Here is an 18,054-nt window from a genome sequence, read left to right as displayed (position 1 = left end):
TTCTTGCTGAGAACTGTGGCAGAGCCCCATCACTTTCCTTCCAGTGGAGGAGCCCTACCCGTCCTCCACTGTGTGTCCACTTGTGTACTCATGGAAGCCACAGCTGCTGCAGTGAGTTTCTACAGTTGTGCTACAAAGCCAGAGGGGTTCCTGCACCGCCAGGTGAAGGGGCAGCTGACACTAAACCAAATCATCTCACCTTGAGCTGATTTTAATATAAACAGTAAGTCAAACTGTAACTGAAAATAAATTTTGAGAAACCAGAGCACGAAGGCTCAGCAAAGGGAGAAACTGGGTTTCAGTAACTTCATACATGCAACACAAAAACCACATTCCCCAACTCCCAACAGTGGATCCAAAATTTCTTTTTCCAAAGGAGTAATTTGGCCACTTGTACAAGGAGCTGAATCCATAGACCGAGCAGTCTGCTCATCTTCTGAATTCAGCAACTTGTTCTTTGTTACAGGACTAAGGAACTGCTGTAGTACAACTGGTGTCCAGATGTTCTACCCAAATGTAAACAGGTGCAGTCCAGTGGGGCAGCAGCAGTTGATGAAGCAGGAATGCAGTTATGGGTGCAAGGCACATTTGTGTTTGCAGAGACACAGCTGCCAGCCAGGGGCACAGAACTGTCAGAGGACTTCCCCTCCCGCAGGAGCCGGGGACTCGCTGCCTCACAGGTGTGCTCTGCAGCACTGTCGGCTGTTCTCAGAACCTGACAGTGCGATAAAGCATCCCCAGAAGAGGGGATGAGAATGAACACAAACCCTTGCAATAGCCACATCTGGCAGCAGTATGAGACATCAAAAGTCATGGGACATCTTCATCCAAATTTATTTATTAATAAGGTAACAACATATTCCAAATTATTACAAGCCTTTACTAATCTTTCTATTTCTGTCTCAAGTTTGACTTCATACGTCAGACTTTTGCAGTACATGTCAGTGTTCAGGTGCAGAATTAAAATAAAAGCTTAGAGACTAGAAACAGGAAGTCACAGTTACACCATGGAAAAAGATGAGCATGACATCTGCAGGCTCCAGGGTCACTCGCAGTCAGGCTGCTCTAGGCTCAAGTTGTAGCAAGTAATAGAAATAATGTGGCTTATGTACTTCAGTTACAAAGCAGCAAGCACAAAAGCATTTTAAGATTTCATAACTGCACAGGAACTATGCCTAGATTCAGACTTTCTAGGCTCAAGTCCATCTCTGGCAATGGACGACAAGCAAAATACCTAATACAGTAAAAGATTTCAAGATTCAGAGCCCCAAATATTTTAAGAAACCCTTCAGTTGAAGCCTCAGTAAATGCAAACCTCCTCCTTTAGTTATTGTAATTTCAGTGCTCCTTTTTCTCCACATTTTTTAAAATCACAATACTCAATTCCTCCAAAGGGTTTACACAGCTTTCACCACTCGGCTCCTTGCAAACTCCAAGATAGTAGCTTAGCCAAGAAGAAAGTGGCACACTAAACAGCAATAAATTACAGCACAGCTACGCCATTTAAACTACTTAAAAAAACAATAATAATATGTAGATGCACACTGTAAACAGGTGCCTTAAGAACATGCTTCTGAGCATCTGATACCAGGATATTTCTCCCCAGGGTGCCTGTCCTCCTGTGTGCAATGGGACACACTGGACTGGCTCCTCTGCAGCTCCAGGTACAAGTTTCCCCCCCTTATATCTGTGCAGAAGGTACCACTGCCCTCGGCATGGGAAAGGTCAGGCTGTTAGTGTCAAAGTGCTGCAAGATGTCCAGTGACTCCAACATGCTCCACTTTGAGTCTAACAGCACTTACTCAAGGCTTACTTTGGAATCAAGGCAACAGGGATCATCAAAGGCAGCCCCTCCTTTACTTGCAAAGCCTGACCTAGCACTGTTCAGTTATCCTAATTAACACTTGCACTTTTTTCCCTGCAACCATTTGATGCAATTGAGGGGAAAAAAACGTACTTCCAAAAGTTCTTGATCTTGCATCTCGTGCTCCCAAAGCCCTCAACGTAGGAGTAATCCTATGAAAACCATCGTTACAGCAATTACCATTGAGCTCAGCTAGAAAAAGTCATTTAGTGAAATGACAAGACATGATCCAAGGTAATCATGCAGGATAAAGCAGGGAATACTACCTGGACAGCACACACACACATATTTACACCTGCACTATTACCCGGAACACTGTTTGTTTCAGGGAGATGAGGCACTAACACGGCCTCCCTCGAGAGCAGCACAGCTTAGTCAAAGTCGCGGTTGGTAAGAACCAGCGGCGCCACCAGAGTCCACACGTACAGCACGATGCCAATCCAGCTGGAAGAGATCTTCACCCACACAGACGGCCACTTGCTGGTCATTGTCTCATAAGTAGAATCCGGACTGTGAAAGAAGGAAAAGAAAAAGGATCATTTGCAATTTGTTTTTCAATACAACGTACTTGTGTTCTAAGCCACCCTTCAACACTTGTTTTCACAGGAGATCATTTTCACTTCACACCTCAAAGGACCCTTCTTCCAGGCAGTTCACACCAGTCTGTACAAGAACACCATTTGTAAGCTGGTGTCACAGGAAGGTGGAAAAACAACAGCAGCACAAACAGAACTTAGTACAAGAAGCTGCCAAGAAGCAGAAATAATTACAAGAAATCTCTAACAAATCTGCAGAAAGGTAGTAAATGGGTATCACTTAGAGATACAAATAATGTATTTTGCCTTGCCAGAGATCACCACCTAGAGAAATTAATCCTCTTCATGTCGCATTAACCCAAATAGGGCCACAAATCAAATCCACAGCATGACTATCTGTAAGAGTTATTTCTGAAGGAAGTACCTGTTAGTGTTGCTTTTTCAATACAAATTATTCTTTGCCAAGTAACTAGACTATGATTTGTATTTTTTAATTCTGAAGAACATCTGATCAAGCTGCCAACAAGAAGGCACACACAGGAGGACTATTTTATTGTGAGGATTTTTTCAAGGAGCAGACAACCTAATTTCCTTCCACCAAGCCCTGTCACAGAATGGCTGTGGTTGGAAGAGACTGCTGAAGGTTCTCTAGTCCAACTCCACTGTTTCAGCAGGTACACCTAAATTCAGCTGCCCCAAATGGCTTTTGAGTACCTCCAAGGATCGAAACATCACAACCTCCCTTGGCAACCTGTGCCAGTGCTCCGTCACCCTTGCAATGAAAAAGTGTTTCCTTATGTTCAGGGGGAACCTCCTGTATTTCAGTTTGTGCCCTTTGCCTCTGGCCCTGTCACTGGCCACCCCTGAGAAGTCCCAGCTCCATCCTCTTTGCACCCCTGCTTTAAGTGTTTCTATACATTGGTGAGACACCCCTTGGGCCTTCTCTTCTCCAAGCTGAACAGTCTCAGCTCTCTCAGCTTCTCCTCAAATAATAGATGCTCCAGTCCCTTCATCATCTTTGTGACCCTTTGCTAGATTCTCTCCAGTATGTCCATGTCTCTCTCATACTGGGAAGCCAGTGCTGAGTAAATGGGAAGGAACACCTATCCCTTGACCTATTGATATAACATGTCCCTTTTCTAGCTCTCTGTACCAGACATGGGCCTAGTGTTTGCTAATTTTTAGTTGTTATAGAATTAAGACTTTGTCCTGTTCACTTCAGCAGGATGTATTTCAGCAGGCCAGTGAATGACAAGAATCATGCTAGAAAATATGACAGGCACTTGTGAACAAGGTTGGGTACAGTTTTCAAATACAATTCCCTAAATGTAACTCAAACAGTAACTTCCCTTGAGAAGGCCCATTCAAGACCTACATTCCAGAGAACACAACTTGTGCCTCCTTGATGCCAAGAGATGGCACCTTGTATGCTTGTTATCAGCACATCATCTAATCAAATGTAAATACCTGTACCAGTTGGTAAGTGTCATCATGATATACAGTGATGCCAGGAAAAGCATGAAGTGAAAGAAGGAGTAACTGTAAGTAACTCCATCCCTCTCATTATCTATAGCTCGGTGAACATCATCTCCATCATCAAGGGAGCCATCGCTCCTGGGCATTCCATCCTCTATCAGTGTTGATTCATCACTGGTCAGCATCAGCTTGTTAACTTGGCTGTTGTTGGATGTCCGGATGCTGGATTTGACAGGAAAGGACACGGTACAGTTACTCAAATAAAAACAATTAATATCCAACAATAAGAAGTAATACAAATTAATGGATTTTTTAAAAGGAATTTTACCTTGAATAGAGAACACACAGCAAAAACAAAACCAGTCCTACGATTCCTTGTGCATCCCACCACTGCACTACCTGACCTTGGGTTGGAGTGGTGGTGCTGTTGTAACCAATGATGCTCAGCAGACTGGGGTTACAGCGCCTGTCTGTGAGGGAAATTGCATTAGAACTTACATAAAACAAGAACAGGACAAATATTTAATAGCACATTTCCATGCTGAATGCACAGAAATAGAAAGGAACTTCGTGACTGTGACAGTCTTGAAGTAAAAAAGCTTTTAATCTAATTTTAGGCTACTGAATCTCTCTAGAGCAGGGAAATGACAGTATATGGCATAAAAATCTGTCTCTTCGAGCAGATAAAAGGATTTAATCTTACATAAGATATGCATCAACTGCTTTACTATTCCATCTCATAATTAGATGCAACAAAATAAAAATCTCTGCATTTTAAACTACAGAAATTCTACTGCTAGAAAGTAAGTCTGACAAACATATTCTACAGATGGGGTACCCAAGACATGTCAGAATTGGACAACTATGCCACCAAGTTAGTTTTTTATTATGAGTGGTTCGCAACCCACAGCATCCATAGGTAATACTGATGGAACAGCTGAAAGTAATAGACAATCTTATTTCCCATAGTCACAGCCTGAATTAGATGATTCACGTATTCCATAACACAGAAGCACAGAAGATTGTCCATAACTAAGATAAAAGGGTCAGAGACCCAATTAAAACCACCAAAATCAGTATCTTGACGATTTATTTTAATCACCAGAATTTCTGCACTTATTTATTTATAGATATATTAAACTGTTTTTAGACACAATAAACATTGACAATATTTATCACTTATTTTAAATCCTCAGTTTGGAAAAACATAATCAGAAGCATGCTGGTCACCTCAGGAATGTGAAACTTTATAGGGAGATAAAACTCCCAGACACCTCAGAGAAGCTGTGGTGATCTGCAAAATCTAAGCTTTAGAATACTGCAGTTCTGCCAGTAAAGAGCAAAAATTCTTGCGTGCCATATAAGCAAGAGAAAAAGACATTATCTTTGAATCCTGGCTGCAGAGGGGGTGGAGCTCAGGGCTGTGTGGGCATGGTCAGGTTGCTACGTCATACCTCCCCCACATCCTTGCTGGGAAGAAAAGGTGAGCACACTCTGAAGCAGTCCCATTCGGCTTCCCTCTCTCCCTCGGGGAGCTTGTCTGCACCAGCCATGCAGAGCCTGCCCTCTCTCAGTGCTGCCCATTCATCCCTTCCTATCCCTCAGGAGAGTGGGCTCCTGGCAGCACAGGCAGCTGAGCTCTAACACACACTTTTCATTACCCTGTTCTAACGCGGCCCTGCGAAAGAGGTGAAGATATAATTCACTGATGAACTGGTCACCCAAAAAGCACTACACTGCTACCACACTTACCTGGCTCATTGGTCATAGCTGACCAAGTCAAATACATTGTATAAATTGTGATCACTGAAGACTGCAGCAAACCAGATCTTGGCTGAGATTCCTATACAAAGGAGTCACAAAACATGAAAGTTAGACAATCAAAAGCTGCGGGCAGAGTTATATTGTGATAACACAGGAGGCAACAGAATTAAAATTGTACCTGAATCCTTGGCAGAATTGACATAACAGAAGCACCAATACACAGGAGCATATTAACACTGATGAATGTCTTGTTTTCAGAACAACCTTCTGGATGAGTGTAATAAACATAAAACAAGACAATAGCTACAAGAGACAGCAGATAGTTGACAGCTGTAGCTGAGAGCAGAGCTGTGAAGAAACAAAACCATGGTTAAACTGGTTAATGACAGAGACTGCACCTCTCCCTGCTTCCCCTTATTCAACTTGACAAGAGAAGGACATCAATAGAGCTGAACTACACATCTGAGAAAATGATACTAATGCATGAAGCAGCCCTTTCTGCACTCTAGTAAAATGAACTGTTCAGTGAGTAACTTATTTAACATAGCACACATTAAATGAAATTTAAAACTTGATTGTAGTACAGTCCCTCCTTACCTGCATACCAGCATCTTGAGTTTCCTTCCTCCATCTTTTCAACCCAAGATTCATTCCAGGAATGGGCAAAGTCAATAAGCAAGACCAGCTGAATAAGAATAAAGCAGAATGCTCCAGCCATACCTACATAAAACCACACTAAAAGAGAAGTAAAAAAAAACAGTTAAGAACCACAGATGATTTACCCCCCTCCCCCCCGTTTCAGCGTCCCTAAACACACAGAAGCACTATAGTTACACAGCTGCAATTAAAACTGTACTACATCAGCATGCACTTACTTTTCTTTTAAAACTAAGTATGAGTGCAACATGATACAGAGGAAGACAATATTCCCTCACCAGTTGTAAATGGTCCCTCTGGTATGAAGAAAGCTCCCACACTAATTGCAAGTGCCGTCGCAAATTTAAAGAACCAGAATCTAAAGGGAAATAAAGAATAAGGCAACTGTTAAGTCTGGTCTGATTCATACACAAAATATACATCTTTAAAAGTTGTTTTTTTTAATTTGCTCATCCTTAACTTGCTTCTTTTGAAGCAGGATAAAAATGTTATCTGCCCAAGATTTTTGTTCTCCAAAAAATTATGCCTAAACTGTGCTAGGCTGACACAGAGTTTGACACGTTTCCCAGAAGTATCCTCTTACTCATGAATTACAAACTAGGCCAATTGTGAGCTGCTTTTTTTCTTCCTAAGACCATTTTAAACCAGATCAGTGAGACTACTGAATTGTGTGCACAGCAGAAAAATGGATTAAAAAATCCCTTCCTGCTTTTAATATCAAAGATCTGACCGGTGCCTACAATGACAGAAGATATTATGCTGGATCTCCCTACCAGTCTTAGTTCACTTCCTACATGGGAGAGATACACAAAAGTCTGGATTTTTCCTACCCAACTTCAGATTCTTTAGGCCTACAGCTGATGAGGATTCATCACAAAAAAAAAGGCAAATGATTTATCCTGCACAGAAAAGACACAATCAAATCCTAAGTCCCTGTTTCAATGCAGTATCATTGTAATCTTTTTTTAGTAAAAGATACGCATTCACAGACCATCAAAACAGATCAGATGTTTCCAGAAAGCATACAAGGGAGCATCTTCCACCAGAGATTCACCAAACTCACCCCAAACTGTATAAATATATCCTGCATGGGGAACTTCAAACTGTTATGCCAACAAAACCATTTTTTGTGATCCCAGTGACAGGCAGCTCCAAAAACAGGCATGGTGCCATCTACATGTACTTCAAAACTGAATGTAACATCACGAAGATATGTACCACACCCCCACAAGGTCAAACACTTGTCAATTTTTCAAGTTTTCTAGCCCTTCCCATTTCTTCCCATACTTTGAACAAGTTTAATCTCTCCTGCTGGCTGTTACAATCAAGTGATGGAGACCAGAAGTGCCAATTGTGTGGAGAGGAACTATGTGAGATGACAGAAGTGTAGAACATGGAAGAAAATGGACTAATTCCCTGGGATATAGAGAAGTGACTAAACCCAGTGTGAAAGCTGAATCAAGTTATAACATTTACGGTGCAACACACAACCCACTAAAACTAGTTTTTGAATCTACTTTTTTTTAAAATCAATGTCATTCTCAATTACAGAAATAAGAATGGGTTCAAGTTTGTATATATTTAATCTCTAATTCCAGACATTTTTAAAGGATCTTAATGCTCTACCCCATACGAAACTGAAGACAATATTCATCTGAAATAACACCTACAGCTGCTGTGCATTCTATGCAAACCAGCAAGTATCTCATAGATACATTACAATTCTTTTTTTCCTATTGTTATTATAAACCTGAGGCAAGAAATCACTCTGACTGCTGTTAAAAAAGCAGAGAAGCTGAACACTGGAACCAGATCACACTACTGGGCTTAACTTGCATGCAAGCATGAAAAAATTAGTACACATATATGGAAAAACCTAGTATTCGTAATATTTCAAACCACTGACAAAAAGATTACATCTCAAAGTATTACTGAACATCCAATTCCAAAAATCAAAAGCCATAAAGCTCCTTGTAACGCATTATTATTGAACCAACAAATTATTACAGAAGTAATGTTATGAAATATTTTACCAGCAACAGTTAAATAACTCAATCTTTTCCTTTTATCCTAGTGCTGATGTTAGATTGGCTACGAAGAGCAAACTGCTATGGCTTGCATAAACTGTACCTAAATTTGTACTGGAGAGCAGAACTCCAAATAAGGTTATCAAGAAGATCCCAAACACTTAAGAACAGTTTTAGGTAAAAAACATCCCACATCATGTAAAATCACCATGTGCCTTTTTCTGGGAAAAAGAAAAAAAAAAGAAAAAAGCAAAACAAAAAAAAACCAGAGCTCTGACACAGAATGTAGCTGAACCACTTTCTTTTGCTTGCAACAAACATAGTCTCCTGAACAAAGCAGGGTGGAGGAAAAGACTGAACTGAGTTACTGTTGTTAACATATCTTAATACTGTACTCTTTTTCTTTAGACCAAAAAAAACTGAACAAAGCAACATTCTCTTCAGTCTTAATTTTCCCCTACAGAAATAATTTGAAGCTTTTTCTCATTTTATGCTAGACATGTTTAATCCTACTATACTGAATATAAAATAAAATTTTATGGCTTAGCTGTTCATAGCTTCTGTTAAATACAGTCACCTTGAAAAAGCAGTACTCTAAGCAATCACTGTGACCACCAAGATTAGGCACCATAAATGGTTTTAGACATTTTAGCATCATGCCCTCTTACAAATATTTAGACCTCTTTGGTTCAAGAAGCTACAATATGCATAGGCAGACCCCGGATGAAAACTACCACTTGTGTCAACACACAAGCTGAAATTCCACTATATTCTTCCATCTGATAATCCTAACTAAAACGAAACACAAAAGAAAATCTACTGGAAAATTCAGAAACTAGATACATAACTCATTTCTTTTTGCAGAAGGGCAACTGAAAAGATAGCAGAAAGAGAAAAGGTATGTTTTATACATCTATATAGATATGTATGTGTAACTGTTATAACCTTTAAAAGAAAACTATTCAGAAAAGAACAAAACTTCTTACAAGCTTCAAAGTTAAGAGGAATATAATATAATTCCCAAAGGACAAATTAGGCTTTTGAATCTTTTTATTTCTTGACAAAATCCCAATGGAATGAAATTTTGTGCCATTATTCATCTCTGAATTTCATCATCTTTAGAAAAAAGCAGAAGTTCTCATCTTGGGAAACCTTTGGACTGGCATAGTTCAGGCTTGGAAAAGCAACAGCCACATGTTATCTTTTCCTCTTATAAAAACTAACTCATCTCAGCACTCATTTCTGCACCTTACCCATTGTGCACTGCTGCTCTGGGGTCGTTGCTGCTCTTTACTTTGATCATCAGCAAGGAGAAGAGAAGGAAGAACATGGCCATGCCAAAGCACACGCGGTACACGGCCTTGTAGCCAACCAGGACATCACAGTTCACGTGGCCCTGCACACCAGGAATACTTGTTCCCAATCCGCCATCACAAAATCCAGGAATCTGTGATAAATACAAGACATGCCAGTCATCTTTAAAAGACTTCCTGTCAGTAAATGTGTATTAATAAATTTCCAATATGCAATTCATTAATATTGTAACATTATGTTACTACTAACACTGTTAGAAAATATGATACTGAAGGACTTCATCATTAGCTACAGTCCAAGTAGAATATCAAACACATTCAAGGAAAAAAATCTGCACAGGTAGGATAAACTAAACTAAACTAAAATATAATAAAATAAATATTTTCATAGAATAGTTTGGGTTGGAGGGGACCTTTAAAGCTCATCTAGGCTAAGCCCTCTGCCATGGGCAAGGACATCTTCAACTACCTCAAGCTGCTCAAGGCCCCATCCCACCCAACCTTGAACGTTTCCAGGAATGGGACTGGGATCTTATTAACAAGTTTTTTCATGTTATTAGCAATTTCAGAGCTTCTCAAAGAAATGCAGTTTTCTCTTGTTGATCTGAATTAAGAGATAATCAAAGATCTTGGAATCAGTAAATCTGACCTGACAGTTACTATCAGGCTGATGACACAGCTAGGAGGTGGCAGCCTGCTTACATCTCTTATTTAAAACAGACACAGCCTTTCCCAGAAAAGTACCATCACCATCAACTAGGTGTATCTGTAACTTCCATGTGAAACAGCTGAGAACATTCTCTCCAGTCACTACCAGGACATGAGCCACATCTTTTAGAAGTCAAATCATACTCCAGAAGGCTGTAATTTTCTTTCCTAGGTGACAAACATGGCCCTCACTGAAGTGCTAATGTAGTAACTATACCAACCTAAAATACACATTTTCAGATGAATCATTTGGGGGGAAAAAACACGTAAAGCATGTCTAACCAAAGTTACTATCTACTGAAAAAAACTAAAGACTGCAAAACAGAACTGAAGTGCATGCAACTCAAGTTCAGTGAACATGTAAGCTCTACTGTAACTCACAACACCACTCTCCAATTTTATATCGCATCCTCATATAGCTAATAAACTGTATAATCCTACAAACACTTCCTAATTCCATGAGTGGAAAACACGCTACTATGATTAGTGAAAAATATTTTTGTTATGCAATGCAGACTTTAAAACAGAACTTTAACTAGTACAGCACAATGAAACTAGAAGACATCTTAGTGTTTTCTTTTTTTAATTGCAACCACAATAAAAGTCATTTAAGTGCCATAAATACAAGTATCTCAGTAATACTTAATTTGAAACTACACATACATAAATTTTCTTTTTTGATACTTTATTTTTTCTGCTCTGAGCATTTAAAGGAGGCACAACCTTACCTCAAAATAATGATTTTCATCTATAGAGGGATTCTTCTTTATTTGACTTACAAACAAATTAATGGTGACTGTGAAGCACAGCTGGTAGCAAAATTACATATTTCCATATAAAAAACTATGCTTTCAAGATGTCAATTACTATTATCTGTGACATCTATCCTACCAAAAATGTTAGCAATAAATAACCTGACCTTCTTCAGCTGCTCTTCCATGCCTGGTATTAGCATCACACAGGCAACGCTCACACCAAGAAGTAGAAAGAAGGCATAAATCAGCCGAGTTATGGTGGAGTTGTTTCCACTGGGGCAGCATCGGCAGAGCAGGCACGGGGCACTTCCACACAAGCATGGTATCTGACAGAAAGACAGAACATTAATTATTTAAAAAGCTTTGGATTCCTAGATTTCAATATTTCATCAGGCTGTGCAGATCGTCAGACACTAGGATGGAAGATTACTCATCCGGGGCATCCCAGCACTAGCGCAGACAAAGTCACTGCAACACATTACAGAGCCACTGAACAACAGCACTTCCCGAGGCACCGCTGCACGGTAAAATCAGCGCTACGCCACAAGTCATCACTCAGCCATTCAGAAGAAATAAAGACTAGATTCTGGCTCATTTATTCTCCTGAATTTTATTTCATTTCAGCTAAATGATATGCAAGGATTGCTTTTGTTAGCAACTACATCCTCCCTTCCACAGCTGCAGAGATTAGAAAAATACATCACAGGAAAAAGATACGAGCACAACTGTCATGCAGGTACACTCTCAGCACCTGGCACAGTTGGGATATAATTCTCACTGGTGCTGTAGGTATTTCCAAAATACAAAAAACAGGTAGAAGAGCCTAAATCTTAGGTTGCAAATTATTTCATATTAGCAGCTACTGACATATCACATAATTCTGTTAGGTTGCAAAAATAACTTACACAAGAGTTACAAACAGCAAGAAGAGAGCAAATACGCAGTACATGTGTTATTGATACCAAATATCAACAGCAAAAGTGCATGGGAATGCTCTAGAGTTGTGATACTACAAGGGAAAAAAAAAGAACAAAATTTACCCGTATTTAATTCTCACACAGAAAATTGTGGGAAGAAAAAAAGGGAGCTATTTCACCAGGAAAGGGCTGGGGAGCAGGGAACAATTCTCTGCTGCTGTGACAATTTGGGAAGTAAAAGAAAGGCAAGGTCCCACAAATAAACATTAGCCAAAGGAGGAAAGGTACAATCAAAATGCATGATCACTGCCCTTCTCTGAGCTACAACAGAGCACACTGCCTCTGACAAAGAAAGATACAGAACAGAGTTAAAACCCAGCTTCTCCCCCAGCACACATCCAAGGACAACTCCACCATGGGACAAAAGCCACAGGTGCTCATCACCACATTAAGAGACACTCAGACAGTCATGTAAGGACATGAGCAGTTACAAGGCCACATGACCCGGACATGTCAATCACCCAGTATGACTGGCATGTGTCAGAATTCTCAGAAGTTTGGTCATATGACAAACAAAAACGACAGCAGTCTACTGCTACCGGAAAAGCCCCAGGGGTTCCCAGGAAAAGCAGACAGACTGCCACAACACTCCTGGCAGCCTCCCGAGAAGCCCTCAGGAAAGGGCTGATTATCGTTCTTACAGTTTCAACCAGACTCACACGTTGGACCCACAAACTTTGTCTTTTAAATAACTTCCCTGTATTGTTTTTGGCATACGTATTCCTTCCTGAGGAGCCAAGAATTTTCACTTCACTAGGCTACAGAATCATCTTTAAACTAGCAAACTTCACCATTACATTTGTCTTGCTAAACCAGTGAAACTAGGCAGATTCCCACAATAAGTATTTCAGGACAAAAAAGCTATTATACTGCCCTTTTTTACCTTCTCCTCCACTCAGTATCATTATAGCACAAATAATACAAAGGTGTTGATTACAAAAAGTTTCATCTCAATATAATAAAGAAATTATTTAGACTGAGACCAACCAGTCCTTGCAACAACCTCCCCAACGATATGGTAGAGTCTCCATCACTGGAGATTTTCAAGATGCAACTGGACAGGGCACTAGATCATCCCACTCAGGCCCCCCTTTTTCATAAAAGATGGACCAGGTGGACCCTTGAGGCTGCTCTAGGACTGCAAGCAACTACATTAGGGGCATCTATGCTTTGTAAGCAGGAAATGTATGGCAAATATTGTCTCCGAGTGCATCAGAATTTTCACAGTACTACTGTCTTACGCTATTTCCTACACACAAAAATAACCTTTCCAGTGAAAAATATCTCTGCTCTCTGTTCAAAAAATCACTTTGAACTAATTCTGTCTGCATTAATATTTCTAAACATACTGTCGAATAAAAGGTTGAGTTTGGCAGAACAGAATATATGACTAGGCTCATCTGCTGCAGAAAACGTGGGGACAGGAGCACCTGTCAAAAAAGGTCACCTCTGTAATGAACCCCAGTGTTACACTGTTTGTTAAATACCTAAATAATTCAAGCAACTTGTTCCTGACTGCCTCAGGGGAAGGCAGAAGCACACACGCTTCTACAGACAGGAGAGACCTGCAGTAGCTGAAATGAAGATGATTGTCTGCACTTCACTGGGAAACAATGTGCCTCAAGAGAGGCCATACACCTCACTAAAGTGTGTGAGCTCCAACACCAGCTTTTAAAATGTTTTGCCCCCAAACAGTTCATTCAGATACATCTCTGAACACGAGATGCCTACTGATACGTGATATTATTTATACAAGTTGGCCACTTACACAAGGAAACACATTACAGTCCAATTCTCTTTCTTTGGCAAAAGAGAATAAAATAGATACCATTCCAGAAAATTAGTATTATACTACCAGCAAAACTACTTGTTACAGACTTTGAAAATAACAGAAACCAAAGAACATTTAGCCCATGGAATCCAGCTTATCAGCAGAGGAGACAAGGAAAGCTTCTTCTTTTGAAGCGCCACCTTCTTCCTAAATTTGAAGCACACCTCCCACAAAAAATTCAGTAGTATGAACAGTAAGATATTACCATGCAGATCAAAGCTAATAATTCCCCAGGTGTGACTCAGCTTAGTCACAGATGCAGAGAAAGAGTTACTCTACAATTACTTTTTCACTTGTTTTCATAAAGAAGCTTAGACAAAAGTTACTCAGTCATAACTGCATAAAATCTACTGGCTTCCAGAAACTTTCTTACTTACCTACCAACTCATATCCCTTTACATTTTTGAGGAAAAATAAGCAGCTCAATGGCATTTACTAAAGTAAAATAAGAAAAGACAGCCCACACACCTATTCTGGGAGCAGCCAGCTGGGCAGACAAGTTAATTCATGCCTGCTAAACTAGTCACTTCATTTCCCCAGGGCAGCGGAAATTGCATGACGAACACGTAACAAGATGTATACTGAAGGAGAGAGAAGGAGAGAGAAAACCCCACAAAATCATGGAAGGTCAAATGTTACTGCCCTTGATGCACATCGAACAGGTTTTTAATATAAAACATAATCTTCCTACTGGAGTAATGACGAAATTATTATATATTAAATTAAGTATTTGCAAAAACACTAAGCCCCTGCTGGGCCTAGTCAGGGTTTAGCTACATCATCCTTACTCTTAAGCTTAAAGACACTGAACCAATCAAGATCTTTGCCTTGACAGGGAATATTAAAACGAGCAAAACAGCAGCTCAGCTGTTTCAGAGAACAGCACAATAGAGGCAAGCCACAGCAGAGGGAAAACAGCACTGCCTTACCCATCTAGGCTGTCAGGAGCAGAAGACTTTTGGTGAGATGGCTCTGCTTTTATGGCTTTGGCCTCACCCCCATGTCTGACAGGCTCCCCCTTGCTCTTCAAAATGCTAACCTGAAGCACTGCCTGACCAGCACAGGTGAGGGCAGAGCTCTAACACACAGCAGTACCACACCACAAAGAGCCGAGGAGAAATAAGCACGGCATGAGGCCTTACGCAGAGCGGCTCTGCACAGCACACACATGGCCCTGCAGAGAGGCAACACTGACAGCAGCGTCCTCTCAGGCACAGGAGCTTTGCTGGCCATGGCACAGCCCACACCAGCACCAAGCCCAACCCCACTGCACCTGGGTCAGCTGCCCCCTCACCCTCACTGTGTGCTTCCTTCTCAGAGCCACAGTGTTTGTACTGACATATCCTTAGAGACCAGCGTGGACAGATTTCTCCTATTCAGAACTGCTGTACAGGCTTTAAGTGCTGATTAGCTGTGGTTTTAAACGTGGAAAGAAAATCAACACTTTAAAGCCATCAGGGGAAAGAGAAAAATAATACCAACAAAAACAACCCAGCCGGATTTTTGGGCACTTTAAAGGAAGGGACAGGGGTTAACTACTCACAGTGAATCTGACTTAATTAAGATTATGATCTCACGCAAATCATTTTATTTAACAGACCATTAGCTGAATTTCTCTGTAGAGAAACAAACACTCAAGAGCAAGTAGACAGAAGCTCTTCATGCACTACACTACAAACACCAACCAGTTGTCAGAAAGGCTGTTTATGAACTTGAAAATATATAATATATATATTTATTAACTCAAATAGTTGAATTAAAGCCTATAGTCACAATGTCATGAAGTATTTGACAATAATTTAAAAAAAATAATGTTAACTATATTTAGCTAGTAATTAAAGCCTAACTGGCTAAACCATTAAGTGGTGTTTAAAATGTTAATGAGAGCAAAATGAACCCTGACAGTAATTAGTTAAAAGGATATTATCAGTGTTCTAGTTGATTATTTACATGCATATCAGCCTGGAAGTTAACTTATGCAGATTTTCCAATTTTATGAAATTTCATATAATTTGTACATGAGATTAAGAGATTATGGATCATCTCTCTTAATTAAATGTCACTCTGTACTAGAAGAGCCCATACATTCAGATATAACAAAAAAAAAAAAGCAGCTTGGGTAAATTTTATCACTAAAAGTGTGTGTATGAACTCTTTAATAACACGTAATTTAATTTAATCCATGTATGGTACAGTATTTTTGGTATGAAAAATTCAGATTTTCACAGTTCCACTGACATTTTTACAGCAAACATCTAAAAACTCACAAACCACTTGGTTGTGTCAGTATACACAGGGACTAGACTTGGAAAGACACACCACGTATGGATAAAAAAGCAACGCCTGAGTTGAAGGTTCTTTACCAACTTCTTTGCTTTCCTGCATAGTGCCAACAGTTTTCATGTCATCTCCATCTACTGTTTCCTATTAATAAAAATCACCTGACGGTGCTGCCTCAGCACGGTGGTGACACATCACCACGGATTACTGTGCCGCCAGGAAAGCATGGCTCGGCAAGACAAAGATGCTACTAAGGGTGGAGCTACCCAGGACAAAGCCGTAAGAAAGAGGAATTAAATACAAATATTAGAATCAGGGAAACGTGCGCGTTTTGATTTTCCCGAAAGAAAGGCTGGAGTTCAAAGCATTTGATCAGACTCCTTACAGATCCAGGGAGAGGAGATTTCAGCGGACACCGTAACACCTCCCGCAAAGGAGCGCGGATTAAGCGGCGCCCAGCAGCTCGACAGGCCGCCCTGTCTGGGTTAAGGACAAAGCTCCCCATAGTCCCGGAGAAACGGCTTCGACGGATCCCTGGGGATTCCGGGAGCAGCCCGAGAGAGGTGGAACCGCGGCAGGGCCCGCGCCCTCCTGCGCGGCGGGGAGAGCCCTGCCCGGGCGGAGCGGGCCGTGGCCGCTCGGGGCGGACAGAGCCCGGCTGGGGCCGCGCAGGGACCCGCAGCCCTCCCGTGCCGCAGGAGGAGGAGGGAAGGCAGCGGCACATCCGCCCTGGGGGACACAGGCGCGGGGAGGCGAGGCGCGGGTGGGGAGGGAAGGAGGAGGGGGAAGCACCGGCCGCCGGCTCCGAGCCTGCGGCGGGCACGGAAGGGCAGGGAGGGAGCCCCGCGCCGCCCGCGGCCACCTTACCCAGCTCGCCATGGAGCAGAGGCCCAGGACGCTGCCCATGGTCCCCGGTGGGCGCGGGCTCCGGCTGCTCCAAGATGGAAGCGGCGGCCGCGGCTCCCGACGCCGTTGTTTACTGCTCCCAGCGGCGCTTCCGGCTGCTCTGACGGCGCGGGCGCGTCACTTCCAGCCTGGAGCGGCCCGGCCGCCTGGGACGTGTGGGGTGTGCCGAGGGTATGTGCAGGCAGGATGTTCTTTGGTGGCAGGTCTCTGTACGCCTTCAAGCCTAATAAGCAAGAAGGGAGATCTAACCAGGCGAGCAGGCAGCGCCAGCATCCGTCATTCAAGGACATCCGGGAACTGAAGCTTAAAGCTTGTTAGTTGTAAGCTGAGGATGTAGCAAATCAAGATGTCGTGAACTGGATGTAGTAAATCTAATTGTTGAATGTCAGTAAAACAGATAGTCGAGGACATCTGGGAACTAACAAATTTTAAGCATGTAGTAAATCAAGGTGTTGATGCACTTCTATGGATACCTCATTAATTTGGCACAATGTTTGATGTCCATGTGTCCTGTAGCTGAACTATGTTCATTATAATACTAAAAGTCACACCTACAGGTCACAAAGACCCGTGGCCAGGTGCAGACCCTTCCCCTGAGCATGCACAGATATTAGCTGGGGTGATGGAGCTTGTACAGAATTCCTGCCTACTCACAGTAGAGGGACTATACTTGGAAAGCTACTGACTCTGAATTTCTGTGTGTAAATAATGGTATGGAAAACACAGAGGGAGGTGTTTGATTTGTGGAACACCACTGAGAACCCTGAAATAAATAATCAGTGTCTCTCTCGAGCATGTAATTGTTGGCTTGTTGCACACCGGGTAACAAACCCAGTCTTGTGGACAACAGGCTGGTGATGATCTCCCTGGTCACTGTTCTCTTCTGTCCCATACTAACCAGCAGGCTTCATCCCATAAAAACCATACGAATTTTTCACCACCTCATATCTTATTAGGGAC

General features: G+C 41.6%; 1 protein-coding gene across 1 annotated transcript; it reads right to left on the bottom strand.

Moving 5' to 3' along the window:
* Positions 1-822: 822 nt before the first annotated feature.
* SERINC1 (serine incorporator 1) lies at positions 823-17,184 on the bottom strand. Its single transcript, XM_082276558.1, has 10 exons — positions 17,056-17,184; positions 11,265-11,426; positions 9,578-9,771; positions 6,576-6,655; positions 6,238-6,375; positions 5,819-5,988; positions 5,629-5,719; positions 4,205-4,346; positions 3,868-4,098; positions 823-2,374 (listed from the first exon to the last, which is right to left on the bottom strand). The coding sequence occupies exons 1-10, from the start codon at positions 17,092-17,094 to the stop codon at positions 2,236-2,238; spliced, it is 1,386 nt and encodes a 461-aa protein (XP_082132684.1). The 5' UTR covers positions 17,095-17,184; the 3' UTR covers positions 823-2,235.
* Positions 17,185-18,054: the final 870 nt, after the last annotated feature.

This window comes from Coloeus monedula, assembly GCF_965178545.1.
Source record: "Coloeus monedula genome assembly, chromosome: 2".
In the NCBI taxonomy this organism is placed as follows: domain Eukaryota; kingdom Metazoa; phylum Chordata; class Aves; order Passeriformes; family Corvidae; genus Coloeus; species Coloeus monedula.
This window is presented reverse-complemented; position numbering and strand designations above follow the sequence as displayed.

Bases quoted from the DNA above. Each gene is read 5' to 3' on its own strand.
- SERINC1 (XM_082276558.1), bottom strand. From the start codon at position 17,094: ATGGGCAGCGTCCTGGGCCTCTGCTCCATGGCGAGCTGG. The intron at 6,376-6,575 runs GTGAGGGAATAT...CTTCTCTTTTAG, and splicing joins AGAGGGACCATTTACAACTG to TGTGGTTTTATGTAGGTATG. The intron at 5,989-6,237 runs GTAAGGAGGGAC...GTTTCTTCACAG, and splicing joins CTCAAGATGCTGGTATGCAG to CTCTGCTCTCAGCTACAGCT.